The sequence below is a fragment of the Cucurbita pepo genome, chromosome LG14 (genome assembly GCF_002806865.2).
Source record: "Cucurbita pepo subsp. pepo cultivar mu-cu-16 chromosome LG14, ASM280686v2, whole genome shotgun sequence".
Lineage (NCBI taxonomy): Eukaryota > Viridiplantae > Streptophyta > Magnoliopsida > Cucurbitales > Cucurbitaceae > Cucurbita > Cucurbita pepo.
Window position 1 is genome coordinate 7628865 of NC_036651.1, and position 24861 is coordinate 7653725.

At 34.8% G+C, this 24861-nt stretch overlaps 2 protein-coding genes, 1 long non-coding RNA gene and 7 other non-coding genes across 10 annotated transcripts; 7 read left to right on the forward strand and 3 right to left on the reverse strand.

Moving 5' to 3' along the window:
- Positions 1 to 600: 600 nt before the first annotated feature.
- Positions 601 to 671, forward strand: TRNAG-GCC. The gene has a single exon. It is a non-coding gene; the product is annotated as a tRNA-Gly (tRNA).
- Positions 672 to 680: 9 nt separating this feature from the next.
- LOC111810965 lies at positions 681 to 767 on the forward strand. Its single transcript, XR_002817480.1, has one exon. It is a non-coding gene; the product is annotated as a small nucleolar RNA snoR114 (small nucleolar RNA).
- Positions 768 to 2253: 1486 nt separating this feature from the next.
- TRNAG-GCC lies at positions 2254 to 2324 on the forward strand. Its single transcript has one exon. It is a non-coding gene; the product is annotated as a tRNA-Gly (tRNA).
- A 10-nt stretch (positions 2325 to 2334) lies between these two features.
- Positions 2335 to 2421, forward strand: LOC111810967. The gene has a single exon (XR_002817482.1). It is a non-coding gene; the product is annotated as a small nucleolar RNA snoR114 (small nucleolar RNA).
- Positions 2422 to 3083: 662 nt separating this feature from the next.
- TRNAG-GCC lies at positions 3084 to 3154 on the forward strand. The gene has a single exon. It is a non-coding gene; the product is annotated as a tRNA-Gly (tRNA).
- Positions 3155 to 4520: 1366 nt separating this feature from the next.
- TRNAG-GCC lies at positions 4521 to 4591 on the forward strand. Its single transcript has one exon. It is a non-coding gene; the product is annotated as a tRNA-Gly (tRNA).
- Positions 4592 to 4602: 11 nt separating this feature from the next.
- Positions 4603 to 4690, forward strand: LOC111810966. The gene has a single exon (XR_002817481.1). It is a non-coding gene; the product is annotated as a small nucleolar RNA snoR114 (small nucleolar RNA).
- A 436-nt stretch (positions 4691 to 5126) lies between these two features.
- LOC111810264 lies at positions 5127 to 9121 on the reverse strand. Its single transcript, XM_023696921.1, has 3 exons — positions 8113 to 9121; positions 6548 to 6806; positions 5127 to 5722 (listed from the first exon to the last, which is right to left on the reverse strand). The coding sequence occupies exons 1-3, from the start codon at positions 8919 to 8921 to the stop codon at positions 5546 to 5548; spliced, it is 1245 nt and encodes a 414-aa protein (XP_023552689.1). The 5' UTR covers positions 8922 to 9121; the 3' UTR covers positions 5127 to 5545.
- A 6512-nt stretch (positions 9122 to 15633) lies between these two features.
- On the reverse strand, positions 15634 to 16471 carry LOC111809856. Its single transcript, XR_002817322.1, has 2 exons — positions 16075 to 16471; positions 15634 to 15884 (listed from the first exon to the last, which is right to left on the reverse strand). It is a non-coding gene; the product is annotated as an uncharacterized LOC111809856 (long non-coding RNA).
- Positions 16472 to 19547: 3076 nt separating this feature from the next.
- LOC111810845 (calcineurin B-like protein 1) lies at positions 19548 to 22956 on the reverse strand. Its single transcript, XM_023697645.1, has 9 exons — positions 22678 to 22956; positions 22124 to 22238; positions 21967 to 22049; positions 21787 to 21846; positions 20903 to 21011; positions 20763 to 20815; positions 20356 to 20436; positions 19913 to 20025; positions 19548 to 19818 (listed from the first exon to the last, which is right to left on the reverse strand). The coding sequence occupies exons 2-9, from the start codon at positions 22200 to 22202 to the stop codon at positions 19755 to 19757; spliced, it is 642 nt and encodes a 213-aa protein (XP_023553413.1). The 5' UTR covers positions 22203 to 22238; positions 22678 to 22956; the 3' UTR covers positions 19548 to 19754.
- Positions 22957 to 24861: the final 1905 nt, after the last annotated feature.

The following is a 24861-nucleotide window of genomic DNA, read 5'->3' on the forward strand; positions in this document are numbered from 1 at the left end:
TTCGAATCACTCCACAAGCAAGATCGATCATGTCTAGCTTGAATGATTCTTGTTGATCAAATATCTCAACGCAAGAACACTTGTTTGAAATTCGAATAACTTCACAAGCTAGATTGATCATGTTAAGTTTGAATGATTCTACAGGCAACCTAAACTACGTACCATTGCAAAGAAACTTAACCATTGGGCACAAATACTTCTTTTACTATATTTTACAAGTCTGCTTACAAATACAACATACATGGCTTTATATAACCTCAAAATGAAACTACTAAAGGCATTCCAAGAGTGGTAACATTCATACTTAATGGCCCTAATTAACCATTATGTAATTGTAACCTAAAGTAAATTAAAAGTCTTAAAATACAATAACTCTAAATTACTCTAAATTGTAATCCACTCTTCAATGTGGCATGAATTGCAACATCTATTGATAATTTTAACAACATTTTCTTTACATCTTCATTGAAGTATATTGTATGATTGATGTCTCTTAGCTCATATCAGTAGGAATAGAAACACTAAAAAATTGAACAAAGGAATTTGAAAATTATTATTAACATTAAACATTAATATAAAATATATTATAATGATCAAAAAGCACCAGTGGTCTAGTGGTAGAATAGTACCCTGCCACGGTACAGACCCGGGTTCGATTCCCGGCTGGTGCATCCATGTACTTGCAGTGAAGAATTAGCGCTAATTGTGATCTGGGTCGATCACAACCGTCTGATATTCTGACGAGGCTAATTAGCGCATCAGAGCAGGACTTTTTATTTTTGCTTTTTTATTTTATAATGAGAAAATTTTACATATTTTAATGGAATTTTATTTATATTTTTCTAAAAATATCAATCTCATCCGCATTTTATTCATATCTTTATGAGTTTGTCTACATTGCATCCTAGCCCATGTGTCGGAGGTTCATATATGCACCCGCTATCTAGTACAATATCCGTAAATGATTTAAAATTGACACGAGATGATCCATGGTTCAATAAAACTTGGATGGATGGATGTTCAGGATGTCTCATTGATATGATCGACTCAAAGGTCAGTTCTTGGTAGATATATTCGAGTGAGCTATGAAGACCAATGACATCTCGAGATTTGGGATGACATGATGATATGTAAGTCGTGTTGTTGAGAACAAGATGACAAAACGAGATGTAACATTACACATGAGAGACGTTGGCCTAAAGTAGATGCAAGGTTGAGTTAGATGATTTGGCTTAATATAGAGACAAGTCGATTAGAGTCCAACTAATTGAACATGCATGCATGGGCAATGTGTGTGGCCAAACAAATTTAGATTCTGCATGAGTCGTGTTCGGTTGGCAAAGATAAACCTTGCCTAATATCCGATGAAGCTACGAAGTCAAGTGAAAAATGAAAATGAGGGTTGGGGTTCACCTCTAGGTTTGTCATGGGCGTGCGAAGATCATGACATCACACCATTAAAAGTGTACGACCGTGAAAAAATTACTCATGCACCGGTCACTTTGACGTGCAATCAATATTTGAAATGCTCTAATTCCATCCATTATTAATTTTTACTACAAACTTTCAATTTTATTAAATTTTAATAAAATATCTAGAAAAGATATTATTAAAATAAGATAATAATTGAAAATATATAATATATTTAAAAGCAATTAAACATAATAGATATAAAATGTTTAAAAAATATATTGTTAAAATTTGACACTAATGGAAAAATACAAAAGTATTTAAATATTAATGGAACTTATATGAATGTTGATGAATAATTGAAGAAGAATCTATGGTCTAGTGGTAGAATAACACCCTGTCACGGTATAAACTTGGGTTTGATTCCCAGTTGATTGATATAAATTATTTAGAGAATATATTAAAATTAGATATTATTTGAAAATATATAAAATATTAAGAATTTTATCGGAAATAATTAGAAAGTTTACAAAAATGAAGATCATTTAATCAAGAAGCATTAGTGGTCTAGTGGTAGAATAGTACCCTGTGATGGTGTAAATAAAAAGATTAAATAAATTTGCTTTTAAAAAAATAGAAAAATATTAAGAAGTTGTAATTATGTCTATAAAAATAAAATAAAATAAACAATTTGTGACATACAATTATACATAGTATATATAAAATATTTAGAAAATTTACTTTTAAAATTAGGCATTAATTGAAAAATACAAAACTATTAAAAAAAAATTATCAGGAAATATAGCTATTTAAAATATCATATGATGTTGAATAAATCAAGAAGCACCAGTGGTCTAGTGGTAGAATAGTACCCTGCCACGGTACAGACCCGGGTTCGATTCCCGGCTGGTGCATCCTGTTTCTTTGCAATGAAGAATATTACGCTAATTGTAATCTGGGTCGATCACAACCGTCCGATGTTCAGACGAATCTATTAGCGCATCAGAGCAATATTTCTATTTTTATTTTTTATTAAAAAATCTAGAAATCTTGTTTCTTTATTAATTTTACATATTTTTATGGGATTTTATTTATATTTAGTTAGAATAATATATAAAATATTTAAAAAATTTATTATTAAAATTAGTCATTAATTGAAAATATATAAAATAGTTTTTAAATAATGTTTATAATTTGTTCCAAAGGCACCAATGATTTAGTGGTAGAATAGTACCTCGTCATGGTATAGACTTGGGTTTGATTCTCGGTTAGTTCATCCGTTTGCTTGCCATGAAGAAATAAACATACCTACAACCGTTCTTATTTCTTTTTTAAGTAAAAATTCTCTCATAAACACTAAAATCATAGGTTTACATTTGGTATAATTCTTATTCGTTTAACCAACTTTTCTCTTCTGAAGATTTTTGCATTGATTTTTATTCAAATTAATTTATAAATTAGTGAAATTGAATGACGGTACAACGACCCGTTATACAAAACAGTATATTAACCAAATAAAATAAAGGAAATTGGATAACATATTTAATAAAACGAATACATTTAATTTAGAAAATATATTATTAAAATTAGACCGTAGTGGAAAATATGTAATATGTTTAAACATTTAGAAATATTTTAACAAAATAGGTAAATGACGATGAAAAATTCAAGAAGCACCAGTGGTCTAGTGGTAGAATAGTACCCTGCCACGGTACAGACCCGGGTTCGATTCCCGGCTGGTGCATCCGTCTGTCCTGCGATGATGGATTTAGCGCTGATTGTGATCTGGGTCGATCACAACCGTCTGATCATTCTGACGAAGCTATCAGCGCAACTGAGCTTGACTTTTTTTTATTTTATTTTTTAATAATAAAAAATATTTTTTAAAACTTTTTTGCATTTTAATTACAAAATCAGCACTGTTATTAGTGTTTTATTTTTATTTCCAAGATTTTTTGTTTTTTTTTTGGTAAAATTTGATGTTTTTTAATAAAATTTAATCCTGGTAAGTTTAGAATTTTAAAATATAGGTTACAAATGATTTTTAATCTCGACCGTCCATATTTTGATCCACATTGTTATACCGATAAGATGCTGATTTTAATCCCTAAAGTCCTTTTTTTTTTTTTTGGCTAAGTTGCAATGAAATGGACGGGCTTGGGTTGGAAAATGCAGCTTTCTAAACTCGGATCAAATCGTACAATAACTTAAAAATATGATTGGTTTATTTCAAAAGTTGAAAAGATATTTTAAAAGCATCAAAATCCTTTTCGTCATTTCCATGGATTAGGGTCGTCTAATTCAACCCTAATTGGTACACAGAGCTCGAACATCTGTGATCAACTTTAAAAATAGTGGACTACACTATGTGGTAAAAATCAAAATTTTGATCTTATCCAGAACTATGAAATAAGATATATTTCCACTCTATGACTTTGATCACCCTTTCCAGAAAAGTCGATGTTGACTTAAATTTTATAACTGAGTAGGTCAAAAGATAGGGTTCTTGATTAGATACCTCGTCCTGGCGCTTTTTGAGCGACCCTTTCTTTCAGTTGAGCCTCTACAATTGCCCTAATGCGGGCTGGATATCTTTCCCTATACACATCCATATCGAGTTCGAGAGCCTCCTTATCGACCTTCTAGAGAGAATACTGATGGACTCGAGCCAGTATAATTCTTCACCATTTATCTAGTCAAATTCTCTCATTCTTACACGAAGATCCCAGAAGTAAAATGATGAAATGACGAGTGTTATTGTTAAAGTAAGGAAGATTTCGTAAAGAGAGTTATATAATTGAAATTAGTGAATTTACAAGTTTTTGTTTTTTTATTTATTTATTAAATGGTTTGAAAGGCGGTAGATAATATAATACCGATCTAATTTAATGATTAAATTTGATTTTAGGGTAAAAACTAATATAAGTTGATAAGTGTAGGAATAAAAATAAAGATTAAAATTTACCCTAAAAACAATTATATTATTAAAAAGTAAAATGAAATAAATAAACAATTTGTGACATACAATTATTCACAGTAGATATAAAATATTTAGAAAATATATTATTAAATTTTAACAATTTTATAAGGAATGATAAATAAATCAAAAAGCACCAGTGGTCTAGTGGTAGAATAGTACCCTGCCACGGTACAGACCCGGGTTCGATTCCCGGCTGGTGCATCTGGTTTGTCTTGCAATGAAGAATGAAGTGCCTACAGTGATCTGGGTCGATCACAACCGTCCGATCGTTCTGACGAAGTTTAGAGCGCATCTGAGCTTGACCTTTTTTTTTTTTTTTTTTTTTTTTTTTTTTTTTTTTTTTTTTTTTTTTTTTTTTTTTTTTTTTTTTTTTTTTTTTTTTTTTCNTTTTTGTAAAATTTAAAGCAACAATCCTTGTAAGTTTAGAATTTTAAAATAATAGATTAAAAATAATTTTTATTCCTTAAATATGTTGGAAGTAATAATTCATAGCATTAAAAGTCTAAGTCGTTGTATAATAACTCTCATCACCAGAGCTATAACCGTGTTCGTTTCACTTCTTTTTCAGGTTTGAAGGAAAATCAAAACAGAGAAGGATCGTTTTCCTTTATAAGAATTCACTTGCACGTACTTCAACTATTCTCATGAAACAATCGGATGACTATTATATTTGATCGTGTCAAGAAAACTTTGGGAGGATGAACTCGAAAGGGAGTCGAAACGAAACACAAGGAAGTGGAGAAGGCATAGAGCCCAGAGCTCAGGCTGATTTTCACTATACAACAACAACATAATATTGTCAGCAGCATAGTTCCATCCTTCATCTCTACTGCTATACATATAATTACTTACAAAAAGCTCAACTCTAGCAGTCTTCTCGTTTTCGGTTCAACTCATTCTATGTACAATAAGAGAGAGAGAGAGAGAGAGAGAGAGCGAGATGGGAATAAACCTATCGGCTCCTCGATCGGTCGTTCGTCCTGCACCGCGGTGCAAGTGATCCAGGCAGGTACCTTTCAATTGTAAGAGCCTAATAGGAGGGTAAAGAATTTAGAACAAAAATGAACATCCATTTACCAGCGTTTCCCGTGGCTTCTACCCTTTTGGAAAAGCATCGTGCTGGAAAGGTCGTCACTGCATACAGGACGTTTAAGATCAGACCAGTAAGATTGGTGGGTTGGTGTAGGTTTCTTGATCCATTTGTTTCTGGACAGCCTTCACAGCTGCAACTCTTGCTGCGTTTGCTGCTTTATTAGCAGCAGCTACAGCTTTGTTAACTCTTTCGTCCACCCTTCCTGCATCAAATGCTTTCTCTGCAGCTCTCCTTGCTTCCTGCTCCAGTGACGATACTCGGTTAACATAATTGTTACGTATACATTCGTTACTATCGAGTTTGAAACGAATGAACAGTATCGTGCTTTCTCTTTTACCCATAGGCTATATCTAATCATGAAGTATCATCAGAATATAAAATGATGAATCATGTTAGAGGCTTGAGTGTGTTTAAAAGAGTAGCATACACTTTGAATCTACGCCAACACTTGAGACTTACTACTTCTTAAGTCTACATGGATTTCAGATTAGTTTCCATAGCTATCAGCAATGAACTAAAATCAAAAGTTCAACTAACAAAAAGGTCGATTTATAGGTCAGGCTCTTACACGCATGGAAGAGCGAACATGTAACAGTCCAAGCCCACCGCTAAGGAATGTTTCGTTCCCCTCTCCAACCGATGTAGGATCTCACAATCCACCCCTCTTGGAGGGCCCAGCGTCCTTGCGAGCACACCGTCCGGTGTCTGGCTCTGATACCATTTGCAATAGTCTAGGCTCACCACTAACAATTGTTCGCTTTGACCCGTTACATATCGCCATCAGCCTCACGATTTTAAAACACGTCTGCTAGGGAGAGGTTTCCACACCCTTATTAGGAATGCTTCGTTCCGTTCTCCAACCAATGTGGGATCTCACAAAACAAGACACACGAGTTATGCCCCCCATGTTAGTTACTATGTGGACTTATTTTGAGATATTGAGTGTGATATATATAGGGGAGCACATTAGAGACAAAGGGGGTATCCTTAAACAATAGAAGTGAGTTCTATCAGAATCTTTAGGTTCCAATATTCTTCACTAAAACAAACAATAAAGACTTTACCTGGACTGCAGCGAGAACCTTAGCATGGCTGACAGCATAAGAAGACCCTGGATGGCTACTTTCAAGACTGGGCACATCAAGAACACCATTTTGCCAATGACCAGACTGTGTCTCTCCATTCCTAAAAGTGTACATACCAAGCCCTTGCCTATTTCCTTCGTGCCAAGCTCCCTCGTAACGATGTCCATTGCCAAACCGATAAACTCCAAAGCCGTGCATCTTGTCTGCAAAATACTCTCCTGCGTACGTATCTCCGTTTCTGCATTGTGAGATATTATAACAGTCATCAACCTCTAGTAAGTTCAAAGTTCTAGGAAATCAGATGCATAAACCACTGGAGGTATCTCAAATAGAATCTGTTATTACTTTTCGACTAAACCTGATAGGTGTTTTTTTAGATCTGACTTCAATAGCACAGAGTAACTGAGAAGTTTGGTAAGAAACAGGCAGCAGTTTGTTCCCTCCTTTTGGGATAAATCTAATGATTCACATTGACATTAGAAAACAATGTACAAGACAACACCAAATAATAAATCTCCTTACGAATAAAAATAGTATAAGTTCATCTATTCAAGAGACAGATTCACAATCCATACAAGAACAGTATTATTGAACTCTTCTCTCGAGTAAAAAATCAAGAGATGAGTACCCAACTACTTTGGCTATTAGCCGAAGCCCGACTGTTAGCAAATATTGTTTTCTTTGGGCTTTCCCTCAACGTTTTTAAAATGCATCTGCTAGGGAGAGGTTTCCACACCCATATAAAGAATGCTTTGTTCTCCTCCCTAACCGATGTGGGATCTAACAATCCACCCCTCTTCGGGGCCCAGCGTCCACGCTAGCACTCGTTCCCCCCTCTCCAATCGATGTGGAGTCTCACAATATCTGTTAGCGGTGGGCTTGGGCTATTACATATGGTATCATAGCTAGACACCGGGCGGTGTGCCAACGAGGACGTTGAGCCCAAGAGGGGCATAGATTGTGAGATCCCACATTGGTTTGGGAGGAGAACGAAACATTTTTTATAAGAGTGTGGAAACCTCTCCCTAGCCGACGCGTTTTAAAAACCTTGAAGGGAAGCCCGAAAGAAAAAGCCCAAAGAGGACAATATCTATTAGATTGATGATTCCATAAACTATTTTCAAGCTAGAGAAGAGAGATAACTCACGAGGAAAATAATAATATAACATGATCTTCCCTTTCCAAGAGATGAAATCACAATTCACAATTAGACAAGTGAATGTGGACAATCAAAGGAGAAGTTCTTACTTCATAGATGGAAAAGATCTACCACAGTTTCCTAATAAGTTCTGCTTTGAATGCATCTGAATAATTAAGCTACAAAGGAAGACAAAACAAAACAAAACCAAGACATAAACTCATAAACAACAAGCTAGAAACACTTTGATAAATGATAACAAACACTAGCCACTCCCACACCCCATCAACAAATAGGAGGAACAGAGATAACCATCTCCAAATGAGCAAAATGCAGATATCCAACAAGAACACAGATAAAATAAACACAGAATGATTCTCAAGATCCAAAACTTCAAGGAAATTACCTATAATGGTAGTGACCCAATCCATGTTTGACACCCCACTTGAACTCCCCAACATAGCGGCTCCCATCTTGACAAGTATGAACTCCAGAACCATGGCACTGGCCATTAGACCACTCCCCAGCATAGACATCCCCTGTGTAGAATCTGTAAATCCCAATTCCATTCCTCAAGCCTTGTCTGTACTGACCACGGTACCTACTCCCTTTCGCCCATGTCTCTACGCCATACCCATCATACTTCTCATCAATCCAATCGCCTTCGTACCTTCCGCTCATATGGTAGTGATAAACCCCACTACCCGAGCACCTCCCTTGATGAAATTCCCCCTCGTAAACGTCGCCATTACTGTAAACTTTCACCCAAGAACCCGACATCAACCGTTTCTCCGATTTGGGGTTCGACCCGATCGACCAACGAACATTGGAAACAGCCTTCGTCGCAGCAGAAGATGAGAACGACGCGTTAATTGGAGACGATCGAACAAGAAACAAGCGAATCAAAGAAGGGAAACGAGGGACTGCAAGATTGAGAAAAATCAGAGCCGCAATGGAGAAGAAAAGTACGACAAACAACTTGAGAGCAACAGAACGACGAGGATTCGAAAGAAAAAAGTAAATGAACGGCAAAGAGAGGAGGAGGATTAATCGCGAGTGAACTCGAAGCAACTCGCGACAACGAAAATGGCGGAAGATTTGAGAAGCCAGTGATTTCGTAACGAAAGGGAAAAACGGAAATCGCAATAGCAGAGAAGTGGTTTGGGTCATGGAAAATCCTTCGTAGAACTCAGGGAAAAGCTTTGAAAACGCCATAGACGGGCAAACCGAAGTGGATTCTTCATGAACGGATTCTTCTCAAAGCCGAATTCAGAAACGGATGCTGGTTTGTTCAATGATTGAAGAAGGGTATAATATTTCCGGAATCAAAGCCCTCTTCTTACCTCCGTCGATTCTGTGGGAATGAGATCGATCCAAATAACTGCAAAAGTTTCTGCAAATTTTGTATGAAATGGTATCGCTGGTTTTGTATCTGCAAAAGAACAAGAAGACGAAACCAGATGATGCAAGAACAGTGACCTTTTTTGTAATTACTGAAAATGCCATTTCCCTTTATGGTTTTTCTTTTTTCATTAAATTACAACTTTAATACTTTCAAATTTTTATAAAAATTTTAATTTCGCATTCAATAGATATTAAATATTAATTTACATTAAAAAAGTCTGATTTTTTTTTTTTGTTCCGTTGGGTTGAATTTTTTAAAAATCGAAAAATTCGGATCAGTTCGTAAGTTGACATTTGGCAGTTTTGTCAACCAACGCAACGTCCGGCAGTTAGTCAACTCGACCAACTCCAAAATAGAGTTACAACTCAATCTTACCCTACCTACTGTACTTTTTAAGAATATTTGATGTTTGGAATCAATATTAATGTCGTGACTTCTGAATGTTTGATATTTTAATTTTATGATATTTTAGTTATTAATGTAACGTGTATTATTGTGGATAATTATGATTTTTAAAAAATATTTAAAAAAAGTTGAATTGGGTTGAGCGGGGTTGCATACTCTATTTGAATTGCTAAGCTCATCCACCCGACCAACCGAAAACTTTTAAAAACACGTGACTATGAACCTGTGTCGGATTAAAATGAAAATTTAACAGTTACAATTTGTCAACGAAAAATTTACATTAAAAAATATGTTGGGTTGGATCCTTTTTTTTTTTTTTTTTTTGANTGAAACATCGAAAAATTCGAATCAGTTCGTAAGTTGACATTTGGTAGTTTAGTCAACGAACGCAATGTCGAGCAACTAGTTAATCCGACCAACTCAAAAATAGAGTTACAACCCAATTATACCCGACCTTACTTTTTAAGATTATTATGAATATTAAGAATATTTTACGTTTGAAACCAATGGTAGTATCGTGTGACTTGTGAATGTTTGATATTTGAATTTCACGACATTTTAGGGTTGGAGTTGCAAACTCTGTTTGAATTGATAAGCTCATCAACCCGACCAACCAGAAACTTTTAGAAACACGTGACTATGAGCTCGTGTCGAAAACCTTTCGTGGGGACTAAAATGAAAATTTAACAGTTAAAATTTGTCAACGAAAAATTATTGTATAATTAAATTATTATTTTAGTAATATAAATATATTAATACATGCATAATGCTACCTAGACATTAGCCCACTAGAAATAAATAAAGTTTATTATTAATTAACCATTTTGAATTTTGGTGATGGAGAAATTAAATTTTTTTATAATAATAAATATTATTTACGAAAAATATTTTAATTTTAATTATTTCCAGTGGAAGAAACTAAATTGAGAATTTAAAAAATATACAATTCTTTTATTTTTATTTAATTTCATAATCCAAATTTAAGCCATATAATTATTTTATTTTTATTATTTATTTCCAACCACTCTTAAATAATATATTTTTTAAAAAAATAAATTTTCAAAATACAAATTTACAATTTACATTTTTATTTTTAATAAATGACTCTGAACAACTCGAACCAACCTAATAAAAAAAATTATTGTTTGGGTTGAAAAATTTTACAACTCGAGCAACCTCAACCCAACTCACGAACACCTGTGCTCAGCATGAAGTGAGGAAATCGAGCTCTAAACCCGAACATCGATAGTTTCACCAGTAGAGCTGTGCTCACATTGGTGTATAGAAGACATCTATTACCATCCCGAACATCGACAGTTTCATCCTCCAAACTTACAAACGCTATATTTTAAAAAACAAAACCTAAATTTAAATAATTTAAATTAATTTTTTATTATTATTTTAAATTGGTAATAATACTAAATTTGTTAGGTTTTATACGTCCCTTTATATGGAAAATCGAAAAAGATTGATTTAACTTTATTATTATTATTATTATTATTTTCTCCTTTTTCTTTTTTCTTTTTCTTTTTTATATTTTAATTAAAAGGTTTATAAAGATATTTAAAAATAAAAAAATTAAAAGCCTAATTCTTATCCAATTTTGTTCCATACTATTGTCCTTGTCATCTCCTTATCTTATTATCCAATCATTTAATTTTATTAATTTTACTATTTTTTATTATTTTTATTAAAATAAAAATATATTATTTTTTATTTAGTTCTTCTAGTTCTATTATTGAGAATATTCTAGTTCATCAGTCTAATTTATTTGTTTTTTTTTATTATTATTATTTTGATTTGACACATTACATTATAATATATTAATAATAATGTTGATGACTTGCTTAAACATTAATTTTTTTATTGGTATTGAATTATTGAATTATTGAATTATTGAATTGATTTATATATATATATAAAAACTCAAATTAAAAATTGAAGAATGTTTTGTGATACTCGTGTAATGAAAGTGTGATATCCCACATTGGTTGGGGAGGAGAACGAAATACCCTTTATAAGGGTGTGAAAATCTTTTCCTAATAGATGCGTTTTAAAGCTTTAAGGGGAAGCCTGAAATGGAAAACCCGAAGAGAACATTATCGATTAGCGGTGGGCTTTGGGTTTTACAGAAAGAGTACCCGAAGAGAACATTATCGATTAGCGGTGGGCTTTGGGTTTTACAGAAAGAGTACAGGGATGAGTCGAAACTATATTCGGGGATAGAAGAAACGAAGAGTAACATGAGTTGGGGAGGAGAACAAAGCACCATTTATAAGGGTGTGGAAACCTTCCCCTAGTAGACGCGTTTTAAAGCCCGAAAGAGAAAGTCCAAAGAGGATAATATCTACTAGTGGTGGATTTGGGTCGTTACAAATGGTATTAGAGTCCAAAGAGAACAATATCTACTAGCGGTGGATCTGGGCCGTTACAAATGGTATAAGAGTCCAAAGAAGACAATATCTACTAGCAGTGGATTTAGGCCGTTACAAATGGTATCAAAGTCCAAAGAGGATAATATCTACTAGCGTTGGATTTGGGCCGTTACAAATGGTATCAGAGTCCAAAGAGGACAATATCTACTAGCGGTGGATCTATGCCGTTACAAATGGTATAAGAGCCAGACACTGGACAATGTGTCAGCCTTCTCGCTGTACCTCGAACGAGGGTAGACATGAGGTGATGTGCCAGTAAGGACGCTGGGCCTCGAAGGGGAGTGGATTTGGTGACTCCCACATCGATTGGAAGAAGGAAAGAGTGCCAACGAGGACACTGGGCCCTGAAGAGGGGTGGACTATGATGTCTCACATTGGTTGGGGAGGAGAATAAAACACCATTTATAAGGGTGTGGAAACCTTCCACTAACAGACGCATTTTAAAGTCTTGAGGGGAAGCCCGAAAGGGAAAACCCAAAGACGACAATATGGGGAAGCACGAAAGGGAAAACTCAAAGAGGACAATATCTGCTAGCAGGGATCTGGGTCGTTACATTTTAAAACTGTGAGGCTAATGGTAATACGTAACTAATGCCTTTGACAATCCTCGAGACATGATCACTTTATCTCCCCAAAAGGCAGAAACCAACAACGAGTCTTTTTAGCATGTTTTGTCTTCACTTGCGTGTTTCATAGGATTTCTCCAAACTAAGACATGTTTAGCTACTGAAAAAGACCGTACATATCGTTGGTATAAGCAATATCTCTCCGTTCTTTTGAGCCTTTCTTCATTCCTCGAGCATCCACTAACAAATCTTAATCTTATCGACAAAATCAAAGCTCCCTAAAGTCAAAATTGGAGTGATTTTTGTTACATTTACATCAAAAATAGTGAGAATTCATTAATTTATGGTTGTACAACATTGCTTCAATTTTACACTTCTATTGTCTTTTATTATGCCTTTCCGTTTATGAGTCATTTCTTTAAGACTGCACATGATTTCAAATCATTTTTCTTTTGGACAAAACTCGGTTGAGGAGATTTGGACACCCTAAATCGAGCGAGTTTGGTGAGAGATTCAAGTGATAACTAAGTTTATCCTACGAGAACACGTGTCAAATAGGTTAGAAATTTCGTGTTTCAAGTGGAAATGATTAAGGTGTTTAAAATATTCGAGGGTCGGAAAAACTCGATCAACCCAATCCAATTCGTATGGTTTGAGTTGGGTTTTCGAGCTTACTTTGGCTGGGTTGGATTTAGTTGAGTTCAAATAAATGAAAATTTTATGAATCGAGTTTTCATGTATTCTCCTAAACTAGATTGGGTTGAAATTAGGGGTGCGCATTCAACTCGGCAACCTGGACCAACCCAACCCGAACTATAAGGATTGGGTAGGGTTGGGTTCATTTTTCTGAACCCGAACTGAATCGGTTCGATTTTGGGTTCGTGGATAAAACCTTCGAATTGACCCAAGTCAAATAAAATTATATAAATTTTAAGATTAAGAATCTTTCCTTATTAATAGGTTTGCAGAGTGGTACCTTGGCTTTGCTAAGGACACTCATGCCCGAGTTTGACGCCATCGCTACTGGAGATATACATTTTTTTTATTATTATTTTGAGCTGTCTGTCATTGTTTTTTTATTGATTTTTTTTTAATGTGAATAATTATAGATCGATTTGTGTTTGTTTGTGAACTTTTAATATATTTTATCTAAGATTCTACCCGAATAATTATAAACGAAAAATAAAACTTAAAAAAAAATTGACAACTCGACAACCGTTAATATGTTACAATTTTCGCTTGTTGTTTTTTATTGATTTTTTTTTATGTGAATAATTATAGATCGATTTGTGTTTGTTTCTGAACTTTTAATATATTTTATATAAGATTTTACCTGAATAATTATAAATCGTGTAAAAATAAAACTTATTAAAAAAAATTTTTGACAAGACAACCCAACGAGGGTTGGGTTGGGTAGGATTGGGTAGGGTTGGGAAATTTTTTAGATTGGGTTGGGACACCAATCCAACCAACCCGAACTTATGGATTGGGTCAAAAAAATCCTTCAACCAACCCAACCCGAACCAAATAAACCTAAAATTATTGTTAATTTTAAAACATATATCTTTTTTACTTAAGTACACTTATATATATACATATGTTTATTTTATTAAGTACGTGAGCATTTTTCTACATCCATATTGGTCATTTTATCATATTTTGTTTCTACTTACATGTTTTTTTTTTAAAAAATTCAGGAGGTCACCGAACATATGATTACTCTAAGCTAAGCATACTTAATTTTGAAGTTCTTATGATTGAGCCACAAAGAAAAAAGTACACCGAGTTGGATTAGGTAGTAACTTCAATTCTTCTGAGTCTTTCTCAATATTACTTTCATTTGCGTATGCGTTTTTTTTTTTTTTTTTTTTTTTTTTTTTTTTTTTTTTTTTTTTTTTTTTNCATCACAATTATTAAGTAGTGTGTGGCCAACTTTTGTATCAATAGTCAAATGCGAGAGAGACAACTTTGTTGTTTAATACAATGGAGACCAAACCATGGTTAACAATAGGATAGCGAGCGTTGAAAAACAAGACGTTTATAGTTGCCACTAGTGGTCTCTTTCCAAAGGATAGACCTTAACCTTTGTGGGTAAGTCAAAAAGGGACGGTAGCATCTAGGGAGGTCGGAAAGTGTGGCTTGAACAACAGATATGGTCCATTTGTTACGTTTTTTCAAAAGTGTTTTTATACTAAAGTTTGTTTTGTTTACTCTCTACTCAAATAGTGACTAGTTGCGAGTTGCCACGATGATGAGGTGGCAATGATTTGATGCTGATAGTGGATGGTAGTGGTCGTTGAAGGAGGGTGGCGGTGATCCCGAAAGTGGAGAGTAGTATTTGGTCCCTAGGATCTAAGTTCAAGACCTTTAACGAAGCTTTGGGTAATATTCAGTCCCGAAGATCTAACTTCAAAAGATCTCTCATGAAGTTTTGGCTAATATTCGGTCTTAAGGATCTAACTTTAGGACCTTTCATGAAGCTTTGTGACTTTTCATCCGCTCGTCTTCTACATATTTAAAAAGAATTACGTGATAATTTTTCTCACTACTTTGACGTAACTTTAGAAGAATAATAAATTTATTTAGCTTATTTTGAATCGAATCAAGACGTGTCGAGATTCCCGCACATAATTTGCGAGAATCAAATCTCCCGTAGATAATTTTTTTCATTTATTATTCTTTTATAAAAATAGTTATTTTAAAGTTTTCATTTTTTCAATATAATTTTTATTAAAAAAAATTCAAATAAATCAATATATTTCATATTCAAACATATATATACTTCAAAATTTTCATTTTTTCAATTTAATTTTTATTAAAAAAATATTTTAAAAATTCAAATAAATCAATATATTTCATATTCAAACGTATATATACGTGATTTTTAAAAATTAAAATGTTAATATTAATTCATAATCTTCCACCATTAAAAAAAATCTACCCCATTAAAAAAAATCTACACGATAGACTTAATTTAAATATTATAATTAGAATCTTAAAATTAACTCATTTATTTTTTTAAAAAAAAAAACCGTTGGCCATTCGCGGTCTAAAGGGAAAATTTCTTCCCGGCCCGGCAAGTAAAATGAACATTTCTAGTAAAAATAGCTATACAATGATGTCAACTTGCATTTTTTTCGGACTTCGAAGTCAGACGTTCAAATCTCCTTACTTCTACCGCTCAATATTCACACATTCAGAAACTAAGTTCAAAAACGGAAAAATATTCATGAGACAGAAAGAACACGAGTAGAACTTACAAGGTTTCAGTTGAGGCAGATGCCAATACCAGGAACCCAATTTCCTTTCCTGAACCGCTATTCCCTGACGAGAACCTAGTTAGAAACTCAGAGTTTACTGGATTTCCCTGTGTCAAAGTGAAAGACTCCTTTTATTTCAGTAACTTCTTTTCTTCTCTGAGAAACAAAAGCTAAAGGAACTGCAAAAAGCTAATACCAAACTCATGGGGTGTGGCACACAATTATATCCCCATACTCCTCGAAGAAACTCTACCCTTCCCATTAAAAGTTAGCACAGAGATCATTTTTTAATCTTACCAGGATTACGACATCGTTCAGCCGAGTCTTTTAATTGCATTCATCGTCTCATCACGGATCATCATCAGCTCGCTCGCACTTACATCATCTCGTCTTTTTCCAGTTTCGTGATCTGAATAAGAGCTGAGAGTTTGTAATAAGAATGAAACAAAAGGTAGCATGTGGTGAAAAAACATTAAGCAATTGAAAGAATCATCTTATTATGCTAACAAAATTTCCCAATATTTAGTATTTGGCATCATAGATGAGAACCATTAATAGAAACTAGAAAGTGTATTACTCAGCTTGTCTTTCTCTTCCCCGTGAGGGTGTGGCCGGACCTATAAATTCTATTTTTGTAACAGTCCAAGCCCACCGCTAGCAAATATTGTCCTCCTTGAGCTTTTCCTCAAGGTTTTTAAGACGTGTTTGCTAGGGAGAGGTTTCCACACCCTTATAAAGAATGTTTTGTTCCTCTTTCCAACCGATATGGGATCTCACAATCCACCCTCTTTCGCCGGGCGACGTGCCAGCAAAGACACTGAGCCCCGAAAGGGGTGGACACCAGACGGTGTGCCAGCAAGGACGTTAGGTGCCGAAGGGAGGTGGATTGTGAGATCACACATCAATTGGAGAGAAGAACGAGTGCCAGCGAGGACACTAGACCTCAAAGGGGGGTGGATTGTGAGATCACACATCAATTGGAGAGAAGAACGAGTGCCAACGAGGACACTAGACCTCAAAGGGGGGTGGATTGTGAGATCTCACATCGGTGGAAGAGGAGAACAAAGCATTTTTTATAAGGGTGTGGAAACCTCTCCCTAGCAGACCCACCTCGGCAACTTGACTATTGTCAGTTCAACCCTGGTTACCTACAAATGAAAGAGTCAAATATCATTACCTATCAATGGAATGAGCTCCATTAGCAAGCTTATTTACCTCGGCTTGTTACGTATCGTCGTCAGCTTCACGATTTTTAAAACGTGTCTACTAGGGAGAGGTTTCCACACCCTTATAAAGAATGTTTTGTTCCCATCTCCAACCGATATGGGATCTCACAATCCACCCTCCACCGGGTGGCGTGCTGGCAAAGACGCTGAGCCCCGAAGGGGGTGGACACCAGGCGGTGTGCCAGCAAGGATGCTAGACCTCGAACGGGGGTGGATTGTGAGATCTCACATTGGTGGAAGAGGAGAACAAAACATTCTTCATAAAGGTGTGGAAACCTCTCCCTAGCAAACCCACGCTCGACAGCTTGACTATTGTCTGTTCATCCATGGCCTTGGTTACCTACAAATGAAAGAGTCAAATATCATTACCTATCAATGGAATGAGCTCCATTAGCAAGCTTATTTACCTCGGCTCGTTACGTATCGTCGTTAGCTTCACGATTTAAAACGTGTCTACTAGGGAGAGGTTTCCACACCCGTATAAGGAATTCATCGTTCCCCTCTCCAACCGACGTGGGATCTCGCACCTACATTGCTCTACTATGATCTTAGCAACCAACATTGCTTCCTCTGATCTCCTCATCATCGCTCCCCTGGTCTTGCCATTCCTCTCCCACTTGGATCCTGAAACTTCCCTAAGTATTCATGGTGCAAAAAAGGCTCTCTCCCCCTCATTGCATCCTCCAAGATGTACATGCCATCACATATCAGTTTATTCAGATATGCAAATCTCCTATTCTTCACAATAACTGGCCTAAAGTGAAGTTCATCTAATGTGCCCAATTCATCTCATAATCATCCTTCAGAGCACCAAACTCATGGAGCTCAATGGATATCAACTATGATCCATAACGCTCTACATCAATCAGAGTTGGAGGAGCAACAAACATTAGAATATTTAAATGAACAGAACAAGGCAGCATCCAAGGATAAAAATCAAAATAATTACCAAAGAAAAGAAACTCATGGAATGGATGGAAGTAGCGTTTATGAACTTAATTTCCAAAAGCTAAATGATTATGAAACAGAACCATAGGGCACAGCATTCAGATAATTTCCATTAAATCTCCCCACTATATCAAAACTACTCATTCAAATCCCTCAATTTTTTCTCCTTCGAATTCGATAAATTAATCTAAGGCTCTTTTAACTTTGGGGGAAATAATCAACATACAACAGTAATCCATGCCAGAAGTTGCAAAAATCCAGAGTTATAGAGAGAGGGAGAGAGGCGAAGAAACACGGCGACATCGCGAGAACGAAGGTCGAGCAGAATGGCCTTGCGTTGAGACGGATTCATGGCAGTAAAGATTTTACCTGCAACGAAAGCCTTTCCGACAAGCAATCCATGGCTTCGCAATTCAATCCAGTGGCCGCTTTCTTCGTCGTCTCCATCGTCGCCGTTTCCATCCTCTTTCCTCGCCGCCGTGATTCGATGGTGATTTTTTTTACTCTTTTGAACGGTGAAATTATTATTATTATTATTATTATTAGTACAATTGTATTAAATAATTTATGGGAGAATAACTATTATTATTGATTGCTAAAATTTAAAGCAAAAATTAAATTAAAATTTAATTGGTTAAAATTATTTTAATAATTTGATAAACTAACCACAACTAATTATCTTCGATGATGAAAGTCCCGACGATCATGAGTTTATAATCAAATAATACTATCTCTGGCACAATGCCTTTTGGGGAGAGCCCAAAGAATGATCATGAGTTTATAATCAAATAATACTATTTCTTGGCACAATGCCTTTTGGGGAGAGCCCAAAGCAAAGCCATGAGAGCATAATATTCGTACTCCTTTTGGGAAGAGCCCAAAGCAAAGCCATGAGAGCATAATACTCGTACTCTCTCCATTAGCACGAGCCCAAAGCAAAGCCATGAGAGCATAATACTCGTACTCTCTCCATTAGCACGAGGTCTTTTGGGGGAAACCCAAAACAAAGCATGAGAGCTTCCACTCAAAGGGGACAATATCATACCATTGTGGAGAGTCGGGTTCATCTAACAAATATAACTCATTTAATAAAATTGTTAAAAATAATTGCGAGAATCAAACATTTTAATCCTAAACACTCGGCTATGAGATGATTCTAACTCTCCAATCAATCTTTTGTATCTCTTTGGTTATAAGGAATACAATAAAACAATGTATGAACGATGGAAATGGTTATTGGAGAGAAAACTTTGTAGATAATTAGATTGTCATCCTCCACCTTACATTGGCTCGAAAGTTGGTCAACTAAAAGAAATGTCTTAAAAAAAAAACATAATTGAGTCTTCGAACATATATATTACAACTAAGACCTAGAGTTTTCTGATTTCATTTTTTTGTTAGACACAGAGATATCCATTTTCCTTGTTCCTCGTTTAGACAGATAATGAAGGATGGGAAAGAGAACATTTTTCCCCATTAGACAAATGAAACAGGGGACATTCTCTGTCCCCGTCCTCTTTCTCACTTAATATAAATTATATTTTCAATACATATATACAAAGTAGCAAGATCGAAATGAGACTTATAAAGCTCTCGTTTTTTTTGTACAAACTTTCATAGCCAAATGAAAAGCCACAAAAATTCTCAATGAAGATTTACAATTCAATAGTGTAAAGAGACCAATATTGCTCAAACTACACTTATGTGGTGAAGGGAAGAGCAAAAACTCATTTTTCCTTCCATCAAAACGTCCATTTCTTCCCAAGAACACAACAATGGCTTCTTCATATGGCTATCTCATTCTCATGTGGCTATCTCATCCACCTCAGAATTGAACACAAAACTTGGGAAGGTGGTGGTTATGTCTCTGCCCAAACCAAAGCCAAAAAACAAGCGCCGGTGGTCAAGAACACTTGGAAAGCTACTATCTATCTATTCATGTTCATATGCTTATTCCTTACCTCAAGTATGGAAGGGTCATCACTTTCAATAACGATGGATTCTTAGAAACAAAATTTTGCCATTCAATCTTGTCTATCTTCCCATCTTGGTTCACATCAGCCTCCAAGAAAGTCTATCCACATATATCGAAAACAAAAACAAAAAGATATTCCATGAGATTTAAAGGTGACTGCGACACGATACTCGGTATCGTGTTCTTGATTGTCACTCTACTGGCTTGAAACCAATTCTAAAACATGGTGGGGTGTGATTTGAAAATAGAAACATCTTAGGGGTGTAGTTTGCAATTATTATTCCTCACAATTGAGCATTAGAACCAGTCAAAACTATTTCAGATCATTCCCTAACTCTATTTTTCTTTCGCAGATTGACCCCACAATTGTTTGATAATATGTTTCAAGTCCCTAAAAACTAGTAATCCAAAAGTTTTAAGGTAGCTCACCTTATCAAGTATTATCTCTATTGTTTCATCAGCTAACTTCATCTCAGATTCACAGAGAAGAGCAATTAGCATTTGCTTCACCTGCCATAGTCAATAAATCAGAAAGCTCTTAGCAGCCAACAGACGAAACTAAATGAACGGGAAGAGCAGTGGAACACGCCCTGAATGAGCATGACCGTGACACCACACACACATATCTTCATTTTTTGGTTGAAGATGGGGTTGGATGATTCGAACCTATGACCTCCAATGATATATATTTTAACCAGTTAAGTTATTTTCAAGTGACTTTAAAACATTGAAAACGTTTTCTGAACGGATCTAATTCAAATGGAGGAAAATTTGTCTACGTTTTTAGTGTTACTTGCAATATTGATGTGATTCGAGCTGAACCATTGAAAACATACCTCTTGTCGCTCGATGAATCCGGTGTTATCCAAATCGTAAAGCTTAAACGAAACTGTAAATTAAATAAACAACAAGCATCAGACACATGTAAATCAATAATAAAAGAAGTCATGTATTATGTCATATGCTGCACACTTACACTCAATCTTGACTTCCTGTGGAGCATTAGGATGAAAGACATTCAATGATCTTACAAAGTCACCAAAATCAATGAACCCTTTCTGCTGAACATCAAATAGATCAAAGAGCTGCAAGCAAAAAGGATCCAACCTTAAAATATGCTAATAAGACAGGTTGATTTAAACAAATGGGAATGTATATCAATAAAATGGAACCATAAGTCATTTAAGGACACAAGAAGTTCTTTGATTCATTACCAAAAATTGTGAGATCTCACATCGGTTAGAGTGAGAAACAAAACATTCGTTATAAGAGTGTAAAAACCTTTCCCTAGCAGACGGGTTTTAAAACTATGAAGGGAAGCCGGGAAGAGAAAGCCCAAAGAAAACAATGTCTGCTAGCGGTGGACTTTGGCTGTTACAAATGGTATCAGAGCCAGATACCAGACACCGGGCGGTGTGTCAACGAGGACGTAGGGCCCCAAGGGGGGTGGATTGTGAGATCCCACATTAGTTAGAGTGGGGAACGAAACATTCCTTATAAAGGTGTGGAAACTTCCCTAGCAGAGTGGCTGTCACAAATGGTACCGGAGCCAGACACTGGGCGGTGTGCCAGCAAGGATGCTGGACCCCCAAGGGGGGTGGATTGTGAGAACCCACATCGGTTAGAGTAGGGAACAGAACATTCGTTATAAGGGTGTGGAAACCTCTCCCTAGCAGACACGTTTTAAAACCTTGATGGGAAGCTCGGAAGGGAAAGCCCAAAGAGGACAACATTCGCTAGCGGTGAGTTTGAACTGTTACAAAAATATTACTAAAAACCGTATTGCAATGTTCAAATTCAATCCAATGGAGATGACTAGCTGACACTTTTGATCAGGGATTTCGAGAGTATATATTTTACCCGATTCGCAAACAGATTCTCCTTCTTTCTGTTCTTGAAAATGGCCAACTGAAATTCTTCCTGCATAACAATTACCCAAACAATGTGCATTCAAATACCTTTCATGATCGAAATGTACAAAAAACACACACAGCAACCAAGGGATAACCCCGTTCGGTTCATCGTGACTGAAACAAATACCTTGTTTATCAAACCATCATCTATGACAGAACTGCTAATGCTCTTATACAGCTCAAACAATGCTTCAACTTCACTAACACTAACTGTTGAATCAAGAAGCATTATGAATAACATATGAGAGTCAAAACTCAGAGACCATAAACAAAGCACAACTTACACGCAGTTTGTGAAGCAAGGTATATAGGATCTTCATATCCAGGAAATTGTTTGCTTCCTTTAGACTGAATACAACCCATTCACAAAAGCAATGGCAGAGCAGCTCCTTGGCTTCACTACAATATTTTATCAAAACCATCTTAACCTTCACTACAAATACAGATCCAGATACAAGAACACCACGCAAATCCATGAGCAAATCAGCATAAAAGAAAGTAAAAAAGAACAACATAATGAACAGCAATACCAAATTGTTTGATTTCAATTCTCAGAGCTAGGAAATGACTTGATTTCTTAACAAAAACAGAGTTTAAACTAAAGGTTCTACGAATAATTCCACCAAAAGCTATCCAAATCTCAATAACCAATAGAATGTGCATGAAAGATAATCAAAACCAGTAAGAAATCCATAGTACGCTACATCCATTCCATTCCATGAGAATCAGAAAATCATGTCAAACCGCATAAAGAAACCAAATCCAATCATCAAAAACACACCAATCCACGTAGAAAACCCCAAAAAACAAGAACAACCCAGAAGAAAACACAACTTACCGGCAAAGTATTGACCGAAAATCCCAAAAAACTCGAGAAAATCAATACGTAGCGATCGAATCGAGATTTAGAGATTATGAGAGGGTTTTAGAAATCGATCAAAGAGCGGAAAATTGGAGGAGGAACAACAAACTTGGCTACAAACTTCCCGTCGATTTTTCCAACGGAGCAAATGGAAGTGGCATTTGGATTAAAGTGAGTGGAAGATAGAGCGCCAAATCAAAAACACGATTATAAAGAGAATTGAAAGAACAGTGGGAGAGGAAGAAAGTGGAAATCATGAGCGAGTTAAAAAGGAAACTGAAAGGGACCCCATGGCCCGTGACCGTGGCCTTCGCCGAATATTCCTTTCTTCACTCTTAATTATGTGATTAAGCTAATTATTTTAATTAATTATGCTTCAAAATTAACGTTAATAATGCTCAATTTAATACATTATATACCCATCTTTACCATATAAATATTAATTTTAAATAAAAACCTTTTCTTCCCATTTTGCCCTCCATTTGTTTCTATAATTCCTCCTTTGCCCTTCCTTTTCATTAATAAAATATGTCAAATTTATTTTACTCTGAACTATGCTTAAATTATATATTATATAATATTTTAGTATTTTTTAACTCTTAATATTTTAATAAATCTTTAAAATAATTTTTAAATTTTGTATAAAGACCCGATGGAATCGAACCCAACGTACAAGGACAAAAATGGTATTTTTAAATTTATTTTAAAAATTTTAATTTAGTTCGGTATATTTTAATATTTTTCGACTTTATCCATTATTTTCTTCATATTTTTTAATTATTCGTTAACCAATTCTAACATTTACGAACAAAAAAAGGTACAATAATAAATGATAAATTAAAGAGAATAAATGGTAGATTTAAGAAAAACCACCCAAAATTACCAAACCATGGACCAAATTTTGTGGGCGTTTTCGGGCGATAAATTAAGTTATGAAGCAAGGGTTAATAAGTCGGTAGAGTTAATAAGTCGGTAGAGTTAATAAGTCGGTGTTCTGGGTACCAAGTCGGGTGAAGTTTTACCTTCTATAGTTTGTTTTTTTTTTATATTAATCTCTTAACAGAAAACTAAATTTAGCGGGATGGTTTAACTTTTCACCTATAGCATACTAACCTCGAGCACGTGACAATCTAAACATAGCATAACTGGTTAATGCACGTGTGTGCTTGACTAAAAGACGAGCGGTTCAAATTTCTTTATCTCACTTATTATTTATTTTGTGGTTGCGGGCTTTCGCTCAACAGCGTTGATCGATATTTATAATTGTGTAGCTTTCAAAAAAAAAACTATTTTAAAAAAATTAATACAAAAAGTAACAACAAAATCAAAGAAACCAATAAATAAATAAATTTAAATAAATAATTAATTAATTATGTATTTCTTGTATCTTAAGTTTAAAGAATTTATAGCCCTCACCAACTTTTTTTTCCCTTTTCAAAATATGTAATTTATTTCTCAAAATAATTTTGGTATAAATTAGGTAATTTTTTTTAATGTTATTTATTTATTTTTATTTTTTTAAGAAAATGTCAAATTACGACCATAATTTTTTTAATTCTACCGTATGAAACGAATATTCAGAGATAAACATCTAACTTTAAGAACAGATATCAAATGACTTCCCTCATTCGAGACACGGGTTAACTATTTATCTTCAGTCATCGTCGTTAACCTAATTAAAAAAAACGTATTAATCATAAAAATAAAAACCCAGTTGGAGATTGCAAATTAGGATGGGTTACCATTCCGACCTTGACTTTATAGATTAGTCGAGGTCGTCAAAACATCGAAATTTTGTATTTTCACCATTATTTTTAGGTAACGTGTATGATCGGAGATTCATTTCTCGTAATTCTTGATTTAATTTAGGTGAATTATTCGTCAACCGAATAAAATTGAATCTCGAAAAATGTTTGACCAAGACAAAATGCTCAATATCTTGACTAAAAATAATATAAATATATTAAAATTTATGTTTTTTTTTTTTTTTTGGTAAAACTATAGAAAAAGTCATATGTCATTTTAATGAATATATTATAATATTTAATTTTAGACTTATATTATTAATTTTAATTAATTTGGTTCGGTTTGGTTCAATTATGTTTGATTTAGCGAGACAATTAGGGTCGGATTTTGTTCGGTCATAATTTAATTTTTATC

What these genes read in the sequence shown, in the direction of transcription:
- LOC111810264 (XM_023696921.1), bottom strand. Translation starts at nt 8,921, where the DNA reads ATGGCGTTTTCAAAGCTTTTCCCTGAGTTCTACGAAGGATTTTCCATG. An exon ending in TTGGGTCACTACCATTATAG is followed by an intron (nt 6,807 to 8,112) that starts GTAATTTCCTTG and finishes CTCACAATGCAG; the next exon opens with AAACGGAGATACGTACGCAG. An exon ending in AGGTTCTCGCTGCAGTCCAG is followed by an intron (nt 5,723 to 6,547) that starts GTAAAGTCTTTA and finishes TCACTGGAGCAG; the next exon opens with GAAGCAAGGAGAGCTGCAGA.
- LOC111810845 (XM_023697645.1), bottom strand. Translation starts at nt 22,202, where the DNA reads ATGGGTTGTATTCAGTCTAAAGGAAGCAAACAATTTCCTGGATATGAA. An exon ending in CCTTGCTTCACAAACTGCGT is followed by an intron (nt 22,050 to 22,123) that starts GTAAGTTGTGCT and finishes TTGATTCAACAG; the next exon opens with TTAGTGTTAGTGAAGTTGAA. An exon ending in AGAATCTGTTTGCGAATCGG is followed by an intron (nt 21,012 to 21,786) that starts GTAAAATATATA and finishes TTTTGCTTGCAG; the next exon opens with CTCTTTGATCTATTTGATGT.